This window comes from Microcaecilia unicolor, chromosome 2 (genome assembly GCF_901765095.1).
Source record: "Microcaecilia unicolor chromosome 2, aMicUni1.1, whole genome shotgun sequence".
Classification (NCBI taxonomy): domain Eukaryota; kingdom Metazoa; phylum Chordata; class Amphibia; order Gymnophiona; family Siphonopidae; genus Microcaecilia; species Microcaecilia unicolor.
Window position 1 is genome coordinate 575492931 of NC_044032.1, and position 21292 is coordinate 575514222.

General features: G+C 42.0%; 1 protein-coding gene across 1 annotated transcript in view; it reads left to right on the forward strand.

Annotated features, from left to right (window-relative positions):
* ENPP6 (ectonucleotide pyrophosphatase/phosphodiesterase 6) overlaps window positions 1–21292 on the forward strand; it is a 112529-nt gene that overhangs the window by 63786 nt on the left and 27451 nt on the right. The window contains exon 4 of the mRNA XM_030191509.1: window positions 3543–3684. Within this exon, the coding sequence (XP_030047369.1) occupies window positions 3543–3684 (142 nt within the window). The remainder of the gene's footprint in view (window positions 1–3542; window positions 3685–21292) is intronic.

Consider the following 21292-nt stretch of genomic DNA (forward strand, 5'->3'; position numbering starts at 1 on the left):
TGTGTGTGTGTGTGCGTATGTCTTTATGTCTATATGCAAAAGCAGTGAAATGGAGCCTCCACAGTAGGTGATATTGCTTGCACAAAATGCATCTAAAAACACATATGTAATTAGCAATGTTGTTGACCGCATCAGCACATATAAATATCAACCTTAAAACTCCACATCCAACACCTAAGGAGCATTATTGCATAGTCCAGTCGGGAACACATTCTCACCTAGCTAAACACCAAGTTGAACATTGCATGAACTTTAAAAAAAAGAAAGGAAACTTCCTGTTCCGGGGCAGAGAAGAAGCATGGAACGAAAGGAGGACAGGCGCGCGCGGCACCCCCCCCCAGCGTCGTGCACCCGGGGGGGGGGTTCTTTCGTGGGGGGTGTCATGCTGCATCCGGGGGGCGCTGCACCCGGGGAGCGGGGCGCATCAGGAACGCCACTGAACAGAGGACAAAAGCAGGGCTCCGAACTGCATTAAAAGTTTTAAAAACCAAGTCTTCAAAGCCACTTTGAACTTAGGGTGAGATGATATATAGCAGAGATTGGGTGGTTCTCCCAATCATGCGAACTCCTGATGAAATTATCTTACACGCTACACTGTTTGGAGTTAACTTTGCACTGGAGGTCACTTTAAGACATGAACCCTCTACAATGTATATGTATTTTATCAGCCAAATTAGTAGTCAAAGCATCTATAAATAAAACAAAAGGCCTGGGAATCGGTGCCTGATAAAACTTGAAGTTTTTAGATCATTAAAATTCAATACAAATATTTGTGTTTTAATCAGGGCTTTTTTTGAGGGGGTACTTGGGGGTACTGAGTACCAGCACCTTTTCCATTGTCTGCTAGAGGAGTGTGGTAGCCGTGTTAGTCCACTTAAGGTTATCAATAGAAATCAAACAAAATAAAACATGGAAAAGAAAATAAGATGATACCTTTTTTATTGGACATAACTTAATACATTTCTTGATTAGCTTTCGAAGGTTGCCCTTCTTCGTCAGATCGGAAATAAGCAAATGTGCTAGCTGACAGTGTATATAAGTGAAAAACATTCAAGCATTGCTATGACAGTCTGACAGGGTGGGAGGATGGGGGTGGGTAGGAAGTATGCATGGGGACATCAAAGTATATCATTGGTATTCTAACAGGGTGGGTGTGGACAGGTGAGGGGAGGGTGATCAACAGAGACATACAGCTTTATGGTTTATAATGGGCTAGGAACCCCAGGTCCTTGTTAAGTCCTTTCTGTTGGGTGTTAAAATATTCAATCATTCTGACCTCAAAGGTCTTACGTTCTTGTATGGTTTTAAAGTTACCTTTGAGGATTCTCACTGTGAACTACCACCTAACACCCTTCTGGTCACGATGGATGTAGAATCACTATACAGCAACATTCCACATGCGGATGGCATAGCTGCATGTGGAAGACTCCTAAAAAAATCCACACTGGACCATCAATACTCACCAGAAACTATTACAAAATTAATCAATTCATTTTAACTCACAACTACTTCCACTTTAACAATGATATCTATCTGCAAATAATGGGCACTGCGATGGGCACCAGGACAGCACCCCAATATGCCAACCTTTTTATGGCTGAGCTGGAAGAGACATTTCTGAATACACACCAGACCAAACCTCTAAAATACTACCGGTACATCGATGACATTTTTATGATTTGGACGGAGGGTGAAGAAACTCTGAAACAATTTTATTCTGCATTCAATACATACCATCCTACAATCAGATTCAAAATTGACTACTCCCCAGAAAAAGTCAATTTTTTGGACACCACGGTCTCAATCAGTGATGGCTGTATACAAACATCTGTATACAAGAAACCCACAGACAGATGTAGCTATCTCCACAACTCCAGCTTCCATCCTTCACATACAAAAAGATCCATCATTTACAGCCAAGCCACAAGATACCACCGTATCTGCTCTGACCCAGGGGACAGAGACAGACACCTTAAAACCCTGACTGAATCCTTCAAACAGAAGGGCTACAACCCCAAAATAATCTCCAAGAATATTGCCTCCTCCCTCAAAACACCCAGGGAGAATCTGCTACAGTACAAAAAGAAAAAATCCACAGACAGAATCCCGCTTGTAGTGACATACAATCCAGAGCTGGAAAAACTGAGGAAAATCATAAGAGATCTACAACCTATACTCCAGGAGGATGAATTACTGAAAGAGATATTCCCATCCCCACCAGTACTGGCCTTCCGACAGCCACCCAATTTAAAACACAAGCTAATCAGAAGTAAACTTCCTTCACAGACTGAAAAGGAACAGAAGGGCACACTTCCCTGTAATTTATCCAGTTGCAAACTATGCCAAAATATTTCACAGGACCCCAAAGTCATCCACAAAGGAAAGACATTCAACATAAAGGGATCTTTCACTTGCTCATCTTCCAATGTGGTATATATCATTCAGTGTAAAAAATGTAATGAAGGATGCTATATTGGAGAAACAGGCCAGATGCTTAAGACAAGATTCAATTTACATAGACATCATATAAACAATGCTGGTGCCAGCAGGGTTCCCACGCCTGTTGGGCAACATTTCACAGGACCAGGACACTGCACCAGTGACTTCACAGTGAGAATCCTCAAAGGTAACTTTAAAACCATACAAGAACGTAAGACCTTTGAGGTCAGAATGATTGAATATTTTAACACCCAACAGAAAGGACTTAACAAGGACCTGGGGTTCCTAGCCCATTATAAACCATAAAGCTGTATGTCTCTGTTGATCACCCTCCCCTCACCTGTCCACACCCACCCTGTTAGAATACCAATGATATACTTTGATGTCCCCATGCATACTTCCTACCCACCCCCATCCTCCCACCCTGTCAGACTGTCATAGCAATGCTTGAATGTTTTTCACTTATATACACTGTCAGCTAGCACATTTGCTTAATTCCATTGTCTGCTAAAATTGACCCATGGTCCCCAAGTTTTAATGAAAAATCTCAGGCTCTACATACTAATTCTGCCTTGTTATAGATTCTGTGACTGGTTGCAGGGGGCCTGGCTATTGTGGGGTGGGTCTCTCAGTGATCACCCCACCCCTGAAGGGTGGCCTGGCATTTGAGTACCGGTACCTTTTTCGCTAGAAAAAAGACACTGGTTTTAATCAAAGTACTCTGATTTTATTCCTCTAATAATTAACTCATATTGATGGCATTGTTTCAGTAATCTTATTCTTATGTCCTTGTCATTTCTTTCTCTGTTAGCAAAATATTTTACCATTACACTTTCTGAGCTGTTGCTCAATAATATCATTTATCGTTCCTCCCCTCAGCTCCCCAGTAAGCTTGCCCACTGATGTGCCAGGCTAGGAAGGTGAAAACTGGTCAACTACTGCACCTGCTAGCACTTCCAAGCAATAGCAGGACCTTCAGAAAACGTCACCATCTTGCCATTAGTTTTATTTAACTATTACATGTGTTTTGCAGAACAATAGCTAAATGGTTCAGTTGACACATGAAAGAAATGTGTGATCATCTTCTTCTTTTGCGGACCCAGAAATGGAAGTACAGATATGGCAGCAGTATATTATGAACGCATTGATATTGAAGGTCATCACAATGGTCCCTGGTCCAATCAGAGAAAGAATGCCACCAGAGCAGTAGACCAAGTACTGAAGGACATGAACCAGCAGATTAAGGTTAGTGAAATGGCCTGTGTCACTTTCTACCTCAATTACTTCATAAGAATACACCACATTATAATTATTTGACATCTCAGTCTATTGTTGCTTCTGTACCGTGTAATTATGACTAACTAAGCAACAATCCAAAAAGTTTCCTTTCTGGACAGTGATGTGATTTGGGATAGAATCAAAGGTCAAGGGTCATAGATTTGATATAAGGCCTTTCTGTGGTAGAACCAAAGTGGTTTTGGATTTATTATATATTGGTCTTCTTCTGTGTCTGGGGGCCTTACAATCTCAGTTTTTGTATCTGGGGCAATGGCAGGTGTAGTGACTTGCCAAGGGTCACAAGGAGCCAGAGTGGGAATCGAACACAGCTCCCCAGTTTCTCAGCCCACTGCATTAACAGGTCATCAAATAAAACCATACCCCTAAGGCCAAACCTCTAAAGAAACCAAAATAAAATTGGTTCAGATATTGTGATTACTTTATAATTTTAATGAAAACAGGATCTCTTTGAGACTCTTGTTTACTTAAACTAGAAGACAGCAAATATGAGACCATTGTCATCTTGTAGCATAATTTGCCAGGAGCCCCTGTATTCCAACAAAACAAAACAGTAATATCAAGGGACACTTTAACTGGCCATTACAATAGATTTGGTGCACAGATTAAATGAAAAAATACAAACCAAAAGAAAAAATGTTAGTTACAATTCTAAGAGAAAAACAATAACAATTACTAAATAAAACAACTGAAGTAAATAAAACAGCATCCCCCCCCCAATATTCAAAGCTATTTAACCATCCAGACACAGCCACTGACCGGTTAAATAGCATATTGGAGCCTAACCGCAGATATTCAGTGGGAGATAACCAGTTATCTCCTGCTAAATATCTCAGTTAATAATGGCTAGCTGCTAACCAGATATATCGCATGACATGACTGGTTAGGTGTGTATATTCAACGCTTAACCAGCTATGTTCAGTGGTTAAAATAGGCCGCATAAATAGCAGGCCTATCTTTAAGCGCTAAAAAATTAACTGGTTAGCGCTGAATATCGGCTTAACTGGTTGACATTTAGTGGCTAAAACCACCCTGGATATTCAATGCCAGTCACTGAAAATGGCCTGGCATTAAATATCTAGGTTTAACGCTGGAGACGGACAACAAAAGTGCTGTCTGTCACCGGCTGAATATTGAGCACCATATGACTGAGGCACCCAAGAAATATGATGATACCCAGGTGAAACAAATCCATTGTTGTCTTAATGCTTCTATAGAAGAGAGTATTTATATTTACATAGAAAGACAAGGATTGCAAGGCTTATCTATTCTATTTGCCCGTATTTCCTCATATCTGAGGATCTTCTGTGCTGCAATCATGCTTCCTTGAATTCTGTTACTGTTTTGGTCTTCACCACTTATATTATGAGGTAATTTTATGCATCCAGCACCTGTTGGAAGAAGAAATACATTATTGTGTTATTCCTGAGTAATATTTGACCCTTGTAGTATGGTCTCTTATTCTATAACTCCATTTCCATGGCAACATCCTTGCTTTTTGTGCATTATTTATATCTTTAATGTCATATCTCCATTCTCCTTCCCCCTTTCTAGGGTATCCATAATTAGTATAGGTCTTTAAATCTCTTCTTCAACAGTTTATGGAGAAGCCATTGCACCATACTGTATCTGAATGTATTTGCCCTGAACTAATAATTAAAATGTGTAAGCTAAATCTGAACATCTCACAAATCTAGTGATTTACAAAATGTGGGGTCACATAATCAGTGGATGGGGTTACAGAGAAATGGGTGTTTCCCTCCCTCTGGGCCTCTACTGTGACTACTGCCCAGTAGTACCAAGCCCTATCCCTTCCTCTGATGTGGACTTACTGTTGTATTGGAAACACACAGAATACTGGGGGCACACACTGACACATAGGATCCTGGGTGGACTTTTGCTACTGTAGCGTCCCCCTTTGCTAAAGGAAAGTATTCACCATCAAAGAAGTGGGATAGCTGGCAGAAACAGTATCATATTTGCCCTTCTGTCTCATTAGCCCATGTGGGAATTTGGTAAAAATTTGATTTTCATCTCTAAGGGGGTCAGGCAGTGTCTCTAAATCTCCCCCCCCCCCCCAACACAGGCCCCAGGTTCCTTTCAGAGTGCAGTGTTCACGGATTGTGCTGTGTATAAGAAACCAATATCTGTGAAAAATGGTATGTGGCACACTCTACCAGAAAACCAGTAAAACTTCAGTGCAGGTATGATTTATTAACTGTACATAGAAACAGAGAAAAATGTTGGCAGATAAAAACCACATGAACTATCCAGTCTGCCCATCCATGTCATCTGCTCCCCCATCACTCCCTTAGAGATCCTATGATAGAAACATAGAAACATGCAGGCGGATAAAGACCATATGGCTTAGCCATATGGTCTTATAAGAATAGTAAGTCAGTTGTGTTGTTACAGAAAGAAAACAGGGCTGGCCTAACCATTAAACAGACTGGGCATCCACCTAGGGCAGCATAATTTGGGAGTGGCACTAGCATGGCACTATCGCACCACTGCCACCCATCAAATTGTGCCACCCAGGAGGGGGGTAAGGAAGGGAAGGGTAAATGCAGACACATCAGGGGGCAGATAAGAGGAAAGACTGGACACTTGAGGGAGTAGGGAATGGATGATGTGGACACTTTGGGGAGTAGGGAAGGGGTGATGGTGAACTGGAAAAATAAAGGCCTTGAGCTGCCTCTGGGGGTGGAGTTTCATTTGGTTGAAGGTTTGTCTGTAGCATCAAATACACTCTTCGACTGGCTCTGAAAGAAAAACACGGGCTACTGCATATTAACACTTTAACGCAAAACAAATATAGCAGCTTCAGGGTTTGTAGAATAATTGTGCAGTAGTGTTTCACAAACAGTTCTTGTTCACTACACTAAGAGTGTATTAAGTGGTGTGTGGTGACATTTTACAGTATGGGATTCAATAAATGTGCCAGACAACAAGAGGGGCTCAACACCATCAACACTGCACCTCCCTTTGCCACAAAAATAGCATATTGGGCTCAGCAGCCCCTAACACACTTCAACAACAACAACAAAAACCCAAGAGGGATTTGGTGGCCCAAAACACCAAACCTCCCGCTGCAGCAAAAACACCATGAGGGCTTGGTAACCCCAACCTAATACCTCTGACTCCAGCATGATGTCAATATAAATATATATTTTGATAAAAACAAAGAAGTCACTAAGAGCTTGCATACCAAGGAACAAAAAGAAAAAAGAAATGCAGTTTATATCACCGAAATAAAATTATAACACTTTTTATTTTGGTGTTATAAAGTGCGCTACGATTCTCACTATTTCTTTCTAAATATATATGCTGCATCCACAGCCTCCTTCCAGTGTTCTCTCAGTAACAGCAACCTAAAACCTTTTCAGTCCCAGCCATTTTGGGAGTCTTCTTACTAAACTGTGGTAAGTTTTGCACATAATACATACATTTAATGCAAAAATGAATGTGTGGTAAGTGTGAAGCCTGTGCAGTAAATGTAGCAGGTGTGCACAGCATCTGCCTGGATTTACCACGTAGAGCAGAGATCTACCTCAGCAGAAGCACGATGTTACATGCAGTGCCAGATACTGTGGCAAGGGAGCACCTGTGTTATCTGCCACTGCAGGTAATGCATTGCAGACCCATCACAAATAAGTAAATAAATACATTGTGATGTAGCTGCCGCGGTGGTGCACCTGATCATAAGAACATAAGAATAGCCATATTAGGTCAGACCAATGGTACATCTAGCCCTCTATCCTCCTTCCATCAGTGGCCAATCACACATATCCCTCCTTATACAGGGATTGGTCCAGTTTCATCCTCTAATTCCCTTAACCTGACACCCCATGACAGTTTTATTCTCCAATTCTCTCACCCCAATAGCCCCAGTTGAAGCTCAAACTCCCCCAGTTACAAACCCCACCCTCATCTATAACCCATCCCCTGGGCACAAGCCCCACCTGCAAAGGCCACTCCTTCCCCACCCCCTCCTCCATCCTGGGTCCTACCTCATATCATTTTTGGTGGTCATGAGACATGCACCGGTGCACAGTGCCCATAGTCTGGATACTACAAAACCACCAGAAGCCTGCGATGATGGTACAAACGGTTGGCTGCGAACCCATTACTCCGCTGCACACCACCCACCCCATGCAATCCCGAAGAACCAAAAAAACAGCACCCATAGATATTGTTGTGGAAAATTCCTACTCTCCTCTATCTCACCTACCCATTCTCCCTATCCCCCATCACTCTTAACCTTTGCTCCCAATAGCTGGCTGGCTCAGAAAATGGTATTCCCCCCCCCCCCCCCAAGCCAAACCTGGGGGGGTTCTTTTAGTTAAAAACTGTAGGCGCAGGCTCAAAATAGGTATTTAGAAGCCATCTTATGCCAAAGGAAAAATGCAGCACGGAGCTAAATAAACAGCAGGTATAAACGGAAAACATGGAAGAAAGTGGCTTTGACTTAGAACTCCAGAAGCAGTGGAATGCTGAAGCTAAAAAGTGCCACAAAAAGACTTACAAGCCAAATTGAAAAAGAAGAAAAATGAATTAATAGCAGAGGAAATGCAAGAAACAATCATGTCAGCATTTACCAATCTGAGTAAGATCACTCCAAAGTTGCACATAATCAACAAAGAACAAAACCACCCGGGTAGCATCAGTTTAAAAGGCGCCAAAATCCCCCAATTACTGATGCAAATGCAAGACACTGTGCCCTATTGCGTGATCAATGCATAATGATATGTAAAGCAAAAACAACACGCTTATTCCAAAGTTAAAGCTGGACATAATATCTTCCCTTAGAAAAATGAAAAACCATATGGGCAATAAATACTGGAATTTGAAATGACATAAACCAAATAGTGTACGGAGTACCTGCTGTCAAGTGGATACTGTGAATAGTGACAGTGACATGTACTAGTGAGATACAAATTTTATGCAGTCTTCCAGAAACTGCCTTAGAAAGTATTAGACAGCAAAAAATGAGAACTGAAATAAAAACTGTAATGAAAACTGAGATAAAAAGCAGAGAGCATAAAAAGAACAGAAGAGAACATTATCAAAAAACCTTACGATACTGGGAGACTGGGCATCCAGATAGCAGATGACTTTTAATGTGAGCAAGTGCAAAGTGATGCATGTGGGAAAGAGGAACCCAAACTATAACTGCATGATGCAAGGTTCCACATTAGGAATTAACGCCCAGGAAAAGGATCTAGGTGTTAGCGTTGATATGTTGAAACCCTGTGCTCAATGTGCAGCGGTGGCTAAGAAAGCAAATAGAATGTTAGGAATTATTAGGAAAGGAATGGAAAACAAAACTGAGAATGTTATAATGTCTTTGTATCGGTCCATGGTGCGACCACACTTCAAATACTGTATGGAGTTCTGGTCAATGCATCTCATAAAAGATATAGTGGAATTAGAAAAGGTACAGAGAAGGGTAATGAAAATGATACAGGGGATGGGACGACTTTCCTATGAGAAAAGGCTAAAAAGGCTAGGGCTCTTCAGCTTGGAGAAGAGATGGCTGAGGGGAGATATGATAGAGGTATATAAAATACTGAGTGGAGTGGAACAGGTAGATGTGAATCACTTGTTTACTCTTTCCAAAAATACTAGGACTAGGGGGGCACACAAAGAAGCTACTAAGTAGTAAATTCAAAATGAATCAGAGAAAATATTTCTTCACTCGGTGACTAATTAAACTGTGGAATTCATTGCTAGAGAATGTGGTAAAAGCAGTTAGCTTAGCAGGGTTTTAAAAAGGTTTGGATAATTTCCTAAAAGAAAAGTCCACAAGCCATTATTAAGATGGCCCCACCAGCACTACAAACTCCCTCCCCTCCGGTCCCCACCACCGATACAGAACCCGCCCTCAATTCCTATCCCCCTACCTATGTCTAAGTAGGCCCCTCCAGGCCTACCTTTAGCTCCCTGGTGGTCGTGGGGGACATCAGGGCAGGAGCAAGCCCCACTTACCCCTGCCCCTAGCAGCTGCTGCTCTAAAATGGTGGCCGTGACTCTAGTAGTAGTCTCACGGTACTATTGCTAGAGGTCAGCTTTTCCTGCCCACTTAAAATTCTTTGAATATCAACTGGCTTATCTTTAGACAGTACATGTTTCTCTGGCTTCCCAAGAAACCTGGTCCTGTTCTGATACTGGGCAATGTTTTGCAGTGCAGCATCAGGTACTATTTCAAACCTAGATTTCTGCAAATGATACTTCTAATTAATATCTCTGCCATACCCTAAGCTTTTCATTTGAAAAAAAATAACCCCCAATATTAAGCCTCTGATGGTCAGCATTTTAAAAATAAATTCCCAGCGCAAAAAATCCGGATAGTCAGTGGTACTCTTAAATATTTTAAATTTAAATGCTTTACTTTTTGTCTATTAGATTGTAAGCTCTTTGAGCAGGGACTGTCTTTCTTCTGTGTTTGTACAGCGCTGCGTACACTTTGTAGCGCTCTAGAAATGTTAAATAGTAGTAGTAGTAGTAGTACTCTCTGGATAGTGGCTGCCTCTGAATATCCAGACAGAGTGGTGAGCTACCTGCAATAGCCAGATATCAGCAATATTCATCCACTATCCGGATAGCACATATGACAGCTTTGCTGTCTATCCCAAGTACTGCAAATACTTATTCAGATAAGGGCAGTGAAAATGGCCCCTATCCGGATAAAGCGTGACTCCTCCCTGACTCTGCCCCCGGACTGCCCTGGTACTATCTGGATAGTACTGAGACAATCTGTACAGATATTTAGCAGCACTGAATATCTCTGTCAACGATATTTCTCCAGGTATCAGTTGCTGTTACCTGGATAAATGCTTTAAAGTATACCCCCTTCCCCAAGAGACTCCGAGATGAGGGACACATGCTAACATACTGCCATGCTTTACCTGATTTTGTTTTGGTCTGCGATTCCATGGGCAAATGCAAGGGTAAAGTACTGGCATGACCCTCTCAGCTGGTTGCTTCACTTCAGCCTGGCCCAATGGAAGTGTTTGTTATCCGAGCAAGGACTCAAGTTATGGGCTCCATGAGATGCCTATGTGAGATGCTGCAACAGGCGTGAGTTCTTGATGGCATGCAAGGACATGATGTTACTCTGAGTCCAGACCCAAGACCACTGTCTCCTATGCTGCTGCACAGTCTCCCACTGGCCTCAGTTCCCATAGCATCTCTGTTGTTGACTTTTGAGGAGGCCGCTGTTGGCAATGAGAACACTGTATAGAAGTCAGCGATACCAATGGAAGTTAGTGGTGAGCAGAAGATGGAAACTGAGTGTGGAGAAGAGTCGGCAATATTACAGATCCTCAGAGCTGCTGGAAAAGGGTCGGTGGTTTCTGCTACTGGAAAACGTGTACTGCCTACATTTCTTTCAATGTACCAAGCTGCGATAACTGAACACTATCTGGGAAGTGACTGTAGATCTGGGCTTTGATCCCTCAAGTCTTTGCTAGAAACTAGAATTGAAGGTTGAGAAGGAGTCTAAAGACTTTGCCCAGCTGATAAAGCAGGTTGATATACTGGAGAAAACTGACATCCTGACCAACGGTACAATCAGCTGTTATTAAGGATGTTACCAACTTGTGAACTAAAGATGAAAATTTGGAGAATTACATTTTTTGAATTGTCCTCATGTGTTTAATGTTTCTCCAGAAGATAAGTGAAGGAGGTATCTCAAGGAAGTCTTGGATGTGCCTCTGGAGAATTTACCACCATTCACTTGTTATTTACCTCAAACAATGAAAAACAGACTCCTCCATGCAAGGAGAAATTGCCCCAGAGATAGATATTTTGGATATATCGGGAATTTTAGAAAGATCTGATTCTGAGTCAGCTGTCTGGGCTACTTTGGTGGCATCTTTAGCATTGTGTTAAGATGAGGAATGGCATATTAAGGGGTCCTTTTACTAAGGCGCACTAACAGATTTAGGGCGCACAAATGATTAGCGCACACTAAATGATAAGATGTCGACAGGAATATAATGGGCATCTTATCATTTAGCACGCGATAAGTCTGTTAGTGTGTCTTAGTAAAAGGACCCCTAAGTGTGGTGTTTTCCTGGATGTCTCCAGAGAGGCAGAGGCAGTTTCTTTGATGCACCCAGGAGTTTTACAAATGAGTTATTTATTCCTATTAAGATCTACTATAATAAAACTCACTCTCAACGTTCTGAAGACAACGTTCTGAAGTCACTCAGTCACTCCCTGAAGGGTTCATGGATTCATGGTGGTGAAGCCACAACACTGACCATGTCTCTCTGCCCCGCCCTTGCATGATGGACCAATCAGAAAAAAACACCCTCAACATTCTGAAACACAAAGGACCATCACAACACCGTTCCCAGGCAACACTAGGCAACTTAAGACGGACCAATCAGCGGAAACTACGTGACAATAAGGGAGGAGCATTCCCAAGCAGAATGGCTCATTATCTGTGGAGCACGGAGAGCACAGAACCACCGCTGGAACGAGAGAAGAATATTCCTGCTGTGGGTATGTGCAAAAATTGAACTCAGTTCTTCAAGTTCCCCAGGACCACAGTCCACCACCCTAACCACTAGGCCACTCCTCTATTCATCATTGGTATTATATATTGTTCAAGTGAATTTTTCCACACCCTAATAGTTGATATTTAGTGGTTCCTAAAAGCTCAAACATGGCATGCTGGGTTTTAAAAGAAATGACATCATTTGAACCCATCATTAATCAGTGATTGTTGTTGCATCCCTCCAGTCACAGCTATCTTTACAATATATCACAATTATATATATGTACCCATCTGTATCTATATTTTGAAATTCTTATCCTACAATGAGTACATGTTGCTATAACATTTTGTAAGCCACATTGAGCCTGCAAATAGGTGGGAAAATGTGAGATACAAGTGCAGCAAATAAATAAATAAAATATAACTTAATATCAACTTTTGCAAAAGTTAAATGTTTTTAATTCTATTATTTTAATGCAGCCGAGTCATACTAGTTACTACTACTACTACTTAACATTTCTAGAGCGCTACCAGGGTTACGCAGCGCTGTACAATTCTTATATGTAGTGCTATGCTCTTTGTAAATTCTTAAAAGAAACACTAATGTTTCCTCGTTACCTTAAAACCATCAGAATATCCATCATTACCCCTCAAAAATCTTTTAATAACTTGAGTTATTTTAAAAGAAATGATGTCATTCTGTCATAGAATTTAAACCCTGTGAGGGTATTGTATTTAAAGGAAAGATCCACTACTGTTTGTTACAAAAAAGTTGTCGGTTCCGGTGTAGTGGAGTTTGTAGCATAGTCTGTAATAGGAATTGTTATTAGAACATAGTAACATAGTAAATATCAGCAGATAAAAGACCTGAACGGTCCATCCAATCTACCCAACAACATAGTAACATAGTAACATAGTAGATGATGGCAGAAAAAGACCTGCATGGTCCATCCAGTCTGCCCAACAAGTTAAACTCATATGTGTATACCTTACCTTGATTTGTACCTGCCTTTTTCAGGGCACAGACCGTACAAGTCTGCCCAGCAGTATTTCCCGCCTCCCAACCACCAGTCCTGCCTCCCATCACCGGCTCTGGCACAGACCGTATAAGTCTGCCCTCCACTATCCTCGCCTCCCAACCACCAACCTCTCTTCCCCCACCTGCTCCGCCATCCAATTTCAGCTAAGCTTCTGAGGATCCATTTCTACTGCACAGGATTCCTTTATGCATATCCCATGCATGTTTGAATTCCGTTACCGTTTTCATCTCCACCACCTCCCGCGGGAGGGCATTCCAAGCATCCACCACCCTCTCCGTGAAAAAATACTTCCTGACATCTTTTTTGAGTCTGCCCCCCTTCAATCTCATTTCATGTCCTCTCGTTCTACCGCCTTCCCATCTCTGGAAAAGTTTTTTGCGGATTAATACCTTTCAAGTATTTGAACGTCTGTATCATATCACCCCTGTTCCTCCTTTCCTCCAGGGTATACATGTTCAGGTCAGCAAGTCTTTGCTCATACGTCTTGGAACGCAAATCCCATACCATTCTTGTAGCTTTTCTTTGCACCGCTTCCATTTTTTTAACATCCTTCGCAAGGTACGGCCTCCAAAACTGAACACAATACTCCAGGTGGGGCCTCACCAACGACTTGTACAGAGGCATCAACACTTCCTTTCTTCTGCTGATCACACCTCTCTCTATACAGCCTAGCAACCTTCTCGCTACGGCCACCGCCTTGTCACACTGTTTCGTCGCCTTCAGATCCTCGGATACTATCACCCCAAGATCCCTCTCCCCCTCAGTACCTATCAGACTCTCACTGCCTAACACATAAGTCTCTCGTGGGTTTCAACTCCCTAAATGCATCACTTTGCATTTCTTCGCATTGAATTTTACTTGCCAAACCTTAGACCATTCTTCTAGCTTCCTCAGATCCCTTTTCATGCTTTCCACTCCCTCCCGGGTGTCCACTCTGTTGCAAATCTTAGTATCATCTGCAAATAGGCAAACTTTACCTTCTAACCCTTCGGCAATGTCACTCACAAATATATTGAACAGAATCGGCCCCAGCACCGATCCCTGAGGCACTCCACTACTCACCTTTCCCTCCTCCGAGCGAACTCTATTTACCACCACCCTCTGTCGTCTGTCCGTCAACCAGTTCCTAATCCAGTTCACCACTTCGGGACCTATCTTCAGCCCATCTAGTAGTCAGAGTTGAATCTGGCACTCTGCACAGGTTCCACTTTTTCATTATTAAACACTGGCCTTCGTGATCTCTCCCTGTCAATTTTGGGGCACAGACCATAGAAGTCTGCCCGGCACCGGTCTTACTTCTCAGCTACTGGAGTTGCCATCGAATCCTGCTCCAGCCTCGTTCCTGATCTGTCTTTGCCATTTACGGGAATTATACTGTACAAGTCTGTTTAGCATTGGTCTTACTTTCCAACCTCAGGAGCTGCCATCAAAGCTCACTCAAGTTATGAAGTCACTTAAGTGTTACTTTAATTGGATTCCATCCTTTTTCTATATAGAGATCCTCTGTATTTATCCTATACGTTCACCATTTTTGTCTTCAAAACCTCCCCTGGGATGGTATTCCATGCATGCACCACCTTTCCTAGATTTTTATGTTCGGTTCTTTATTTCCTGGTCCAGTATAAGATATTACAACCTGCAACAGTTTCATTTGTCTGCCTTCTCAGTCTTCTGGTTTACAAACTCAAAACCGAATAAATGAAATAACATTCTGCCTATTCACAGTTAGTGCTATATAGCTGACGTTTACACTGCTCATGGGAGCCAACTTTTCAAAATGATTTGGGGTCAAGGAATTTGTATAATACTGGGGATGCTCAAGCACCAAAAGAGTTGGCTCCTCAATGACCCCACATGTCCTCCAAATCCAACATGCTCACAAAGCAATCAATTTAAATAAGGTCCAGTTCACTGCAAACCTTGAACAGAATGACGTTCTAATAAACAGAGAATGGTTTGTATAAGTAAAATATTTCATTTCATAATTTCAAGACAGAGTACAGATCAGAGCCAAAGCTAAGGATATCCATATGTATCAAGATCAAGCCCTTGTCAGCTCTCCATGATTAATGTCTTCTCTGGTTTGTGACCTGTGAGCTGCATATGAGCTCTGTAATGCTTTACGTAACCTCACAGGCTGAGAAACATCTCATGTTTGATTCATTTAGTCCACCTTTAGCTCATTATGAAAGTAGCTGTGGCTAAGGGTGAAACTTATAAATGCATGGATATCTTTTATGTGATTAGAAGTTTGCTATATTTTATCATCTTAAAAGTAGAAAAAGAAATGAATGGATCCACATTTTGAAAAGTCAAAATCCTATGTTTTTTTTAAAGAACAAAATAATTTTAGACTCATTTATTTACTCTTGTACTGTAGTACATTTCTATACATTTTTGAAAGTATAAATCTATCAAAGGAAAATAAAGCAGTATTTCCTTCTTGCTGACCTTAAGGTTTATAACCAGCATTTATCAGGATAGCATGTCTGCTCTCAAAGTATCGAGTGGCTCATTACTGAGGGACAACATTCAACAGCAAAAAAGCATCCTTTATTTCTGAGTCTAATGAGGCTCTTTCTACACAGGACATTTACACAGGTCAGACTGTACAGTTTGAATCCACATGGAGATAACATACATATATACAGTAGAAGGGGATCTGGATTTAAATAATGTCAATCCAAAGATGTCCTTCTCTGCAATAAAATGTCCCTAAATGATAGCAAACTTGGAGGCTTATTTCCACATAGACTTACAAAGTTACGTCTAAGTCCGACTTTGGACATTTTGCAAAAAATGTTTAAAATCTAAAAAGGAAAGAAGGTCATTTTCAAAAAAGAAAAATGTCTATCTTTTTTTTCCGGGTTAAAAGAAGTGGGAAAAGTAAACCAGGCTTGTCCAAAGAACTGGGACCAAACAAATAATTAATAATAAAATCAACACAGTTTATTAATGTTTCCTTAGAAATGACTCCTCCAACCCAGTGGCATAGCCACAGGTGGGCCTGGGTGGGCCAGGGCCCACCCACTTAGGGCTCAGGCCCACCGAACAGTAGCACACGTTTGGTGGTAGCTGGTGGGGATCCCAAGCTCAGCCAGCTGAAGACTTCCCCTTGATGGTAATGAAAACAGTACTCTCCATGATACTGGCACCTGCTCATGTTCAGTTTTCTGCACATGCCTGCTGCAGACTGAAAAGGTAGAAAGAAGAGTTTTCTCACCTGCTGAGATATTTTTTTGGTGGGGGGGGGGGGGGGGGGGGGGGAGAGCATTTGGTGCCCACCCACTTCTTGCCTAGGCCCACCCAAAATCTGTAGTCTGGCTACACACCTGCTCCAACCATTGTTACATTAAGGATATCTCAGGTGGTGCTTGATGTTCCTCTTCTTGATCCAGATGTTTCAATAATTGATTCAGATGGTCGTCACTGAAACTCAGGACATTGGTCCAGCTTTGGAAAGCACTGAGGAAGGTTGGGGGTTGATCGATGATTAAAATTGTCACAAAATAGGGGTTCACCTTATTGGTGAAATGAAAGTAACCCTGGTGACCATATGAGACTTTCCCTGAGAAACCTATTTTGAAGCTATTGGGCACTTTTGCCTTAAATTCTACTACTCTTTGTATTGTATCCTAGACATAAGCAGTGCATTTTCCCAAGTCCATCTTAATAATGGTTTATGAACTTTTGTTTTAGGAAATTATCCAAACCTTTTTTAAACCCTGCTAAGCTAACTACTTTTACCACATTCTCTGGCAATGAAGTCCAGAGTTCAATTATGTGGAGGGGCATAATTGAACGAAAACATCTATCTCCATGGGTGTTTATCTCCGAGAACGGGTCCGTGAAGGGGCGGACCGAACCGTATTTTTGAAAAAAATAGACGTCCATGTTTTATTCGACAATTTGTGAGCTGGGCGTTTTTGTTTTTCAGTGATAATGGAAAATGAAAGCGCCCAGCTCAAAAACGAATAAATCAAAGGCATTTGTTCGTGGAAGGGGCCAGGAGTCGTAGTGCACTGGTCCCCCTCACATGCCAGGACACCAACCGGGCACCCTAGGGGGCACTTTTACAAAAACAAAAAAAAAGGTAAAAGAGCTCCCAGGTGCATAGCACCCTTCCCTTGTGTGTTGAGCCCCCCCAAATCCCACTCAAAACCCACTGCCCACAAGTCTACACCATTACTATAGCCCTAAAGAGTAAAGGGGGGCACCTACATGTGGATACAGTGGGTTTGGGGGGGTTGGACGACTAAGCATTAAGCAGCACAATTGTAACAGGTGGGGGGGATGGGCCTGGGTCCACCTGCCTGAAGTCCACTGCACCCCCTAACAACTGCTCCAGGGACCTGCATACTGCTGCCAGGGAGGTGGGTATGACATTTGAGGGTGAAAATAAAAAGTTGTGAAACATCATTTTTTGTGGTGGGAGGGGGTTAGTGACCACTGGGGGAGTCAGGGGAGGTCATCCCCGATACCCTCTGGTGGTAATCTGGTCATTTAGGGCACTTTTTGGGGCCTTATTCGTGAAAAAACAGGGCCCAGGAAAAGTGCCCTAAATTCTAGCTACAAACGCATACTTTTTTCCATTATCGGCGAAAGGCGCCCATCTCTCCTCGGCCGATAACCACGCCCCACCCAGTTCCACCTTCGCCATGCCTCCGACACGCCCCCGTCAACTTTGTACGCTTCCGCGACGGAGTGCAGTTGAAAACGTCCAAAATCGGCTTTCCATCATACCGATTTATTCTTTTTTTTTCTGAGATAAACGTCTATCTCCTGATTTGGGTCAAAATCTAGGCGTTTTTCTCTTTCAATTATAAGGTGGATAGTGAATGAAGAAACATTTTCTCTGGTTTGTTTTAAATTTACTTCTTAGTGGCTTCATTGCATGCCCACTAGTCCTAGTATTTTTGGAAAGAGTAAACAAACAATTCACGTCTACCCGTTCCACTCCACTCTATTTTATAGACCTCTATCATATCTCCCCTCAGCTGTCTTTTCTCTATGCTGAAGAGCCCTAGTCGTTTTAGCCTTTCCTTATAGGGAAGTCATCCCTGTGCTTGCACGGTCTGCCAGGTTATTCCTGAGCCCGGCTCTGGTCCTGAACAAATAAATTCTTTCCCCCGATGTTCAAAACCATTTAACCAGCCCGGAATGGCACCTGACCAGCTGGCACTTAACTGGCCATCCAGTGATATCAGCGGGGGATAATGGCTAATCCCTGCTGAATATTTCCGGTTAGTGGCCAGAAGATAACTGGCTATAATGTGCGATATAGCCAGCTATTGTAAGCAGTCACATCAGGCCACGTAATAACTGGAATATCTTTGGTCAGTTTAATCTTCACTGACTATCTCTGAATATTAACTTAGCTGGGTAAGTTTAAACTGGCCAAAAATAAACCATATATTTAATGCCGGTCACTGGAAACAGTCCGGCATTGGGTATCTGGGGTGACTACTGACCGTAAAAGTTAGCCAGGCTCCCTCCCATGGTCTGAGGGGTCCTTTTACTAAGGTGCGCTGAAAAACAGCTTGTGGTAGTGTAGGCATGGAGTTTGGGCGCGCGCAGGTCCATTTTTCAGTGCACCTGGAAAAAAGCCCTTTTTAAAATTTTTGCCAAAAATGGATGAGCGGCAAAATCAAAATTGGCACGCGTCCATTTTGGGTCTGAGACCTTACCACCAGCCATTGACCTAGCGGTAAAGTCTCATGCTGTAACTGTGCAGTACTGACCTATGCACATCAAATGCCACTTGGCACGCATCCAATACACGTATCCAAAAATAAAAATTATTTTTCAGATGTGCGTATCGGACACGCATCAAAATTGAAATTACTGCAAGAGCCACGTGGTAGCCAGGCGGTAACTCCATTTTGGCACGCATTGGGCACGCATACACGCTTACGTGGCTTAGTAAAAGGGCCTCTGAATGTTGGTCCCTTTGTGTACTCTTCATCCCACAGTGACTAGGCAGCCTCAAAAACCATATCACCAAGCTACGAGGTTGCACATATTTCTGCTACATGATTGTTCTATCGTGCTGTTTTAATGTATATATTTCCGACACTATCATGTTATTCCTATTATTAAGACTCAATAAGTTTACCTCAGTGATTGTATTCATAGTTATATTTGGTCATTTTACTGTTGTTATGCTGCTGACACGTTTGTTTAAGTTTTATGTTAAGCTGTGTCTGCTGTATACCGCTTTGGTGAATCTCTTGATAAAAGCAGTTAATTAATTCCAATATATAAATACATGATGAAACAGTGAAAAGAGAGCAAATAGGAAGACTAGGAAGAGGAGAAAGAAGGAAAAGTCAGAAGGAAACAGGAAGAGAAAGTATCCAGCACTGAAGTAAAATGATAAAGAAGGAAGAGTTTGAATTGAAATAGAAATAGAAAAATAAAAAGGAAGTAGGGCACCAGACAAAGACAGAAAATAAGAATTAGAGACATGGGCAGAAAACAGAGCCAGAAAATCAAGCCAGAGAGACCAAAAGTTTGAAATTATTTTATTATCTGACAGAGAATATTAATTAAGAAGAAAGCAGTTCAGAGGCTAGGGGAGGTGATGTACAGAGAGTCTGTGAAGCCTAGTTCCCCTGCCCACAGGTTGGCTTCCCTCCTTTAGCTTCCTCAAACAAATGAATCACCAACCACCTATGTTTGGAGAATAATGCGCCCCCACGAACACAACTTCTTACATCATTCAGTCTTCCCTCACCCTGCATAGCTTCTGAGATACCACTGGATACGGGCCTAAGTTTATATATCTGTAGGCTGTAAGACTCATAGAAGGTTGCAAGCGACGTGACCACATCATACCATTTTTGCAAAAACTTCATTGGCTACCAGTACAATACAGGGCTAAATTTAAAACTTTATGTCTGATCTTTAAGGCCCTTAAAGGAAATGGCCCCGAGTACCTGAAGAATAGGATGATACTCTACACACCTCCTAGGACACTAAGGTCCTCCCAAGGAGTATCCCTACCCTCTCCAAAAGACATTACACGATGTGATACCTGCAAGCGAGCCTTCTCCGGAGTAGCCCCCGCACTCTGGAATGCACTGCCTGAAAGGCTCCGCTTAACACAAGACTATCTCTGCTTCAGGAAGCAGATGAAAGCTGGACTCTTCAACCAGGCCTTTAATGGAAGAAGTAACTAACTTGATAGTCTCACTCACATACACAAGGAGTGACTCGGGCTGCACATACTGCAGCAGGACATGTTTATCCACTCCTGCCCTAGCTGATATAATAGTTAACCATCTCTCTGACCTCATGAGCAACTTTCTCTAAATTTGTCACCTTACTTTCTAACTCTTCTTACTCTCTTACCTATCTATATGTTCCATCTTTGCTTTACCCTTCACTATCAATTAAAATGTTCTATTACATATTGTGTTGACATTGTAAGTAGTATACAATGCCATACTTTGTATTGTTGTTTGAATATTTTGTCTTCTGTAATTGCCTATTGCTCATGTTTGATCTATTCTTACTGTACACCACCTTGAGTGAATTCCTTCAAAAAGGTGGTAAATAAATCCTAATAACTAACTAACTAACTAACTAACTAAATAAATATTTTAAAGTAATAAGTACTGTGCACTACACTTTGATGACAAGTAAATGTATTTTAATAAAACATCTCCTTCTTCCTATTGGTAGCAGCTCTAATGTACACCTTTTTCATGACTGCCCTCTAGCGTGTATCAGAGCCATGTCGTAGAAAGGAACAGCAGTAGTAGTCTTGGGATGAATCTGTGGGCAGCAGGAGGAAAGCACTCAGAAGGAATATGCTAGAATCTCTAATGTTTTAGAGCCTCACGTTCACTTAAAAGAACAGTTAGTGAAAGACTCTTTCTACATAACAGTTACGTGCAAGGGAAAATTTTTTTTAATTGTAATTTTGAAAGACTTTTCTAACCAATACACCCAATGCACTGACCTCCATAAACAAATACAGCAGGGAGCGAATGAATACTTTTCAGTT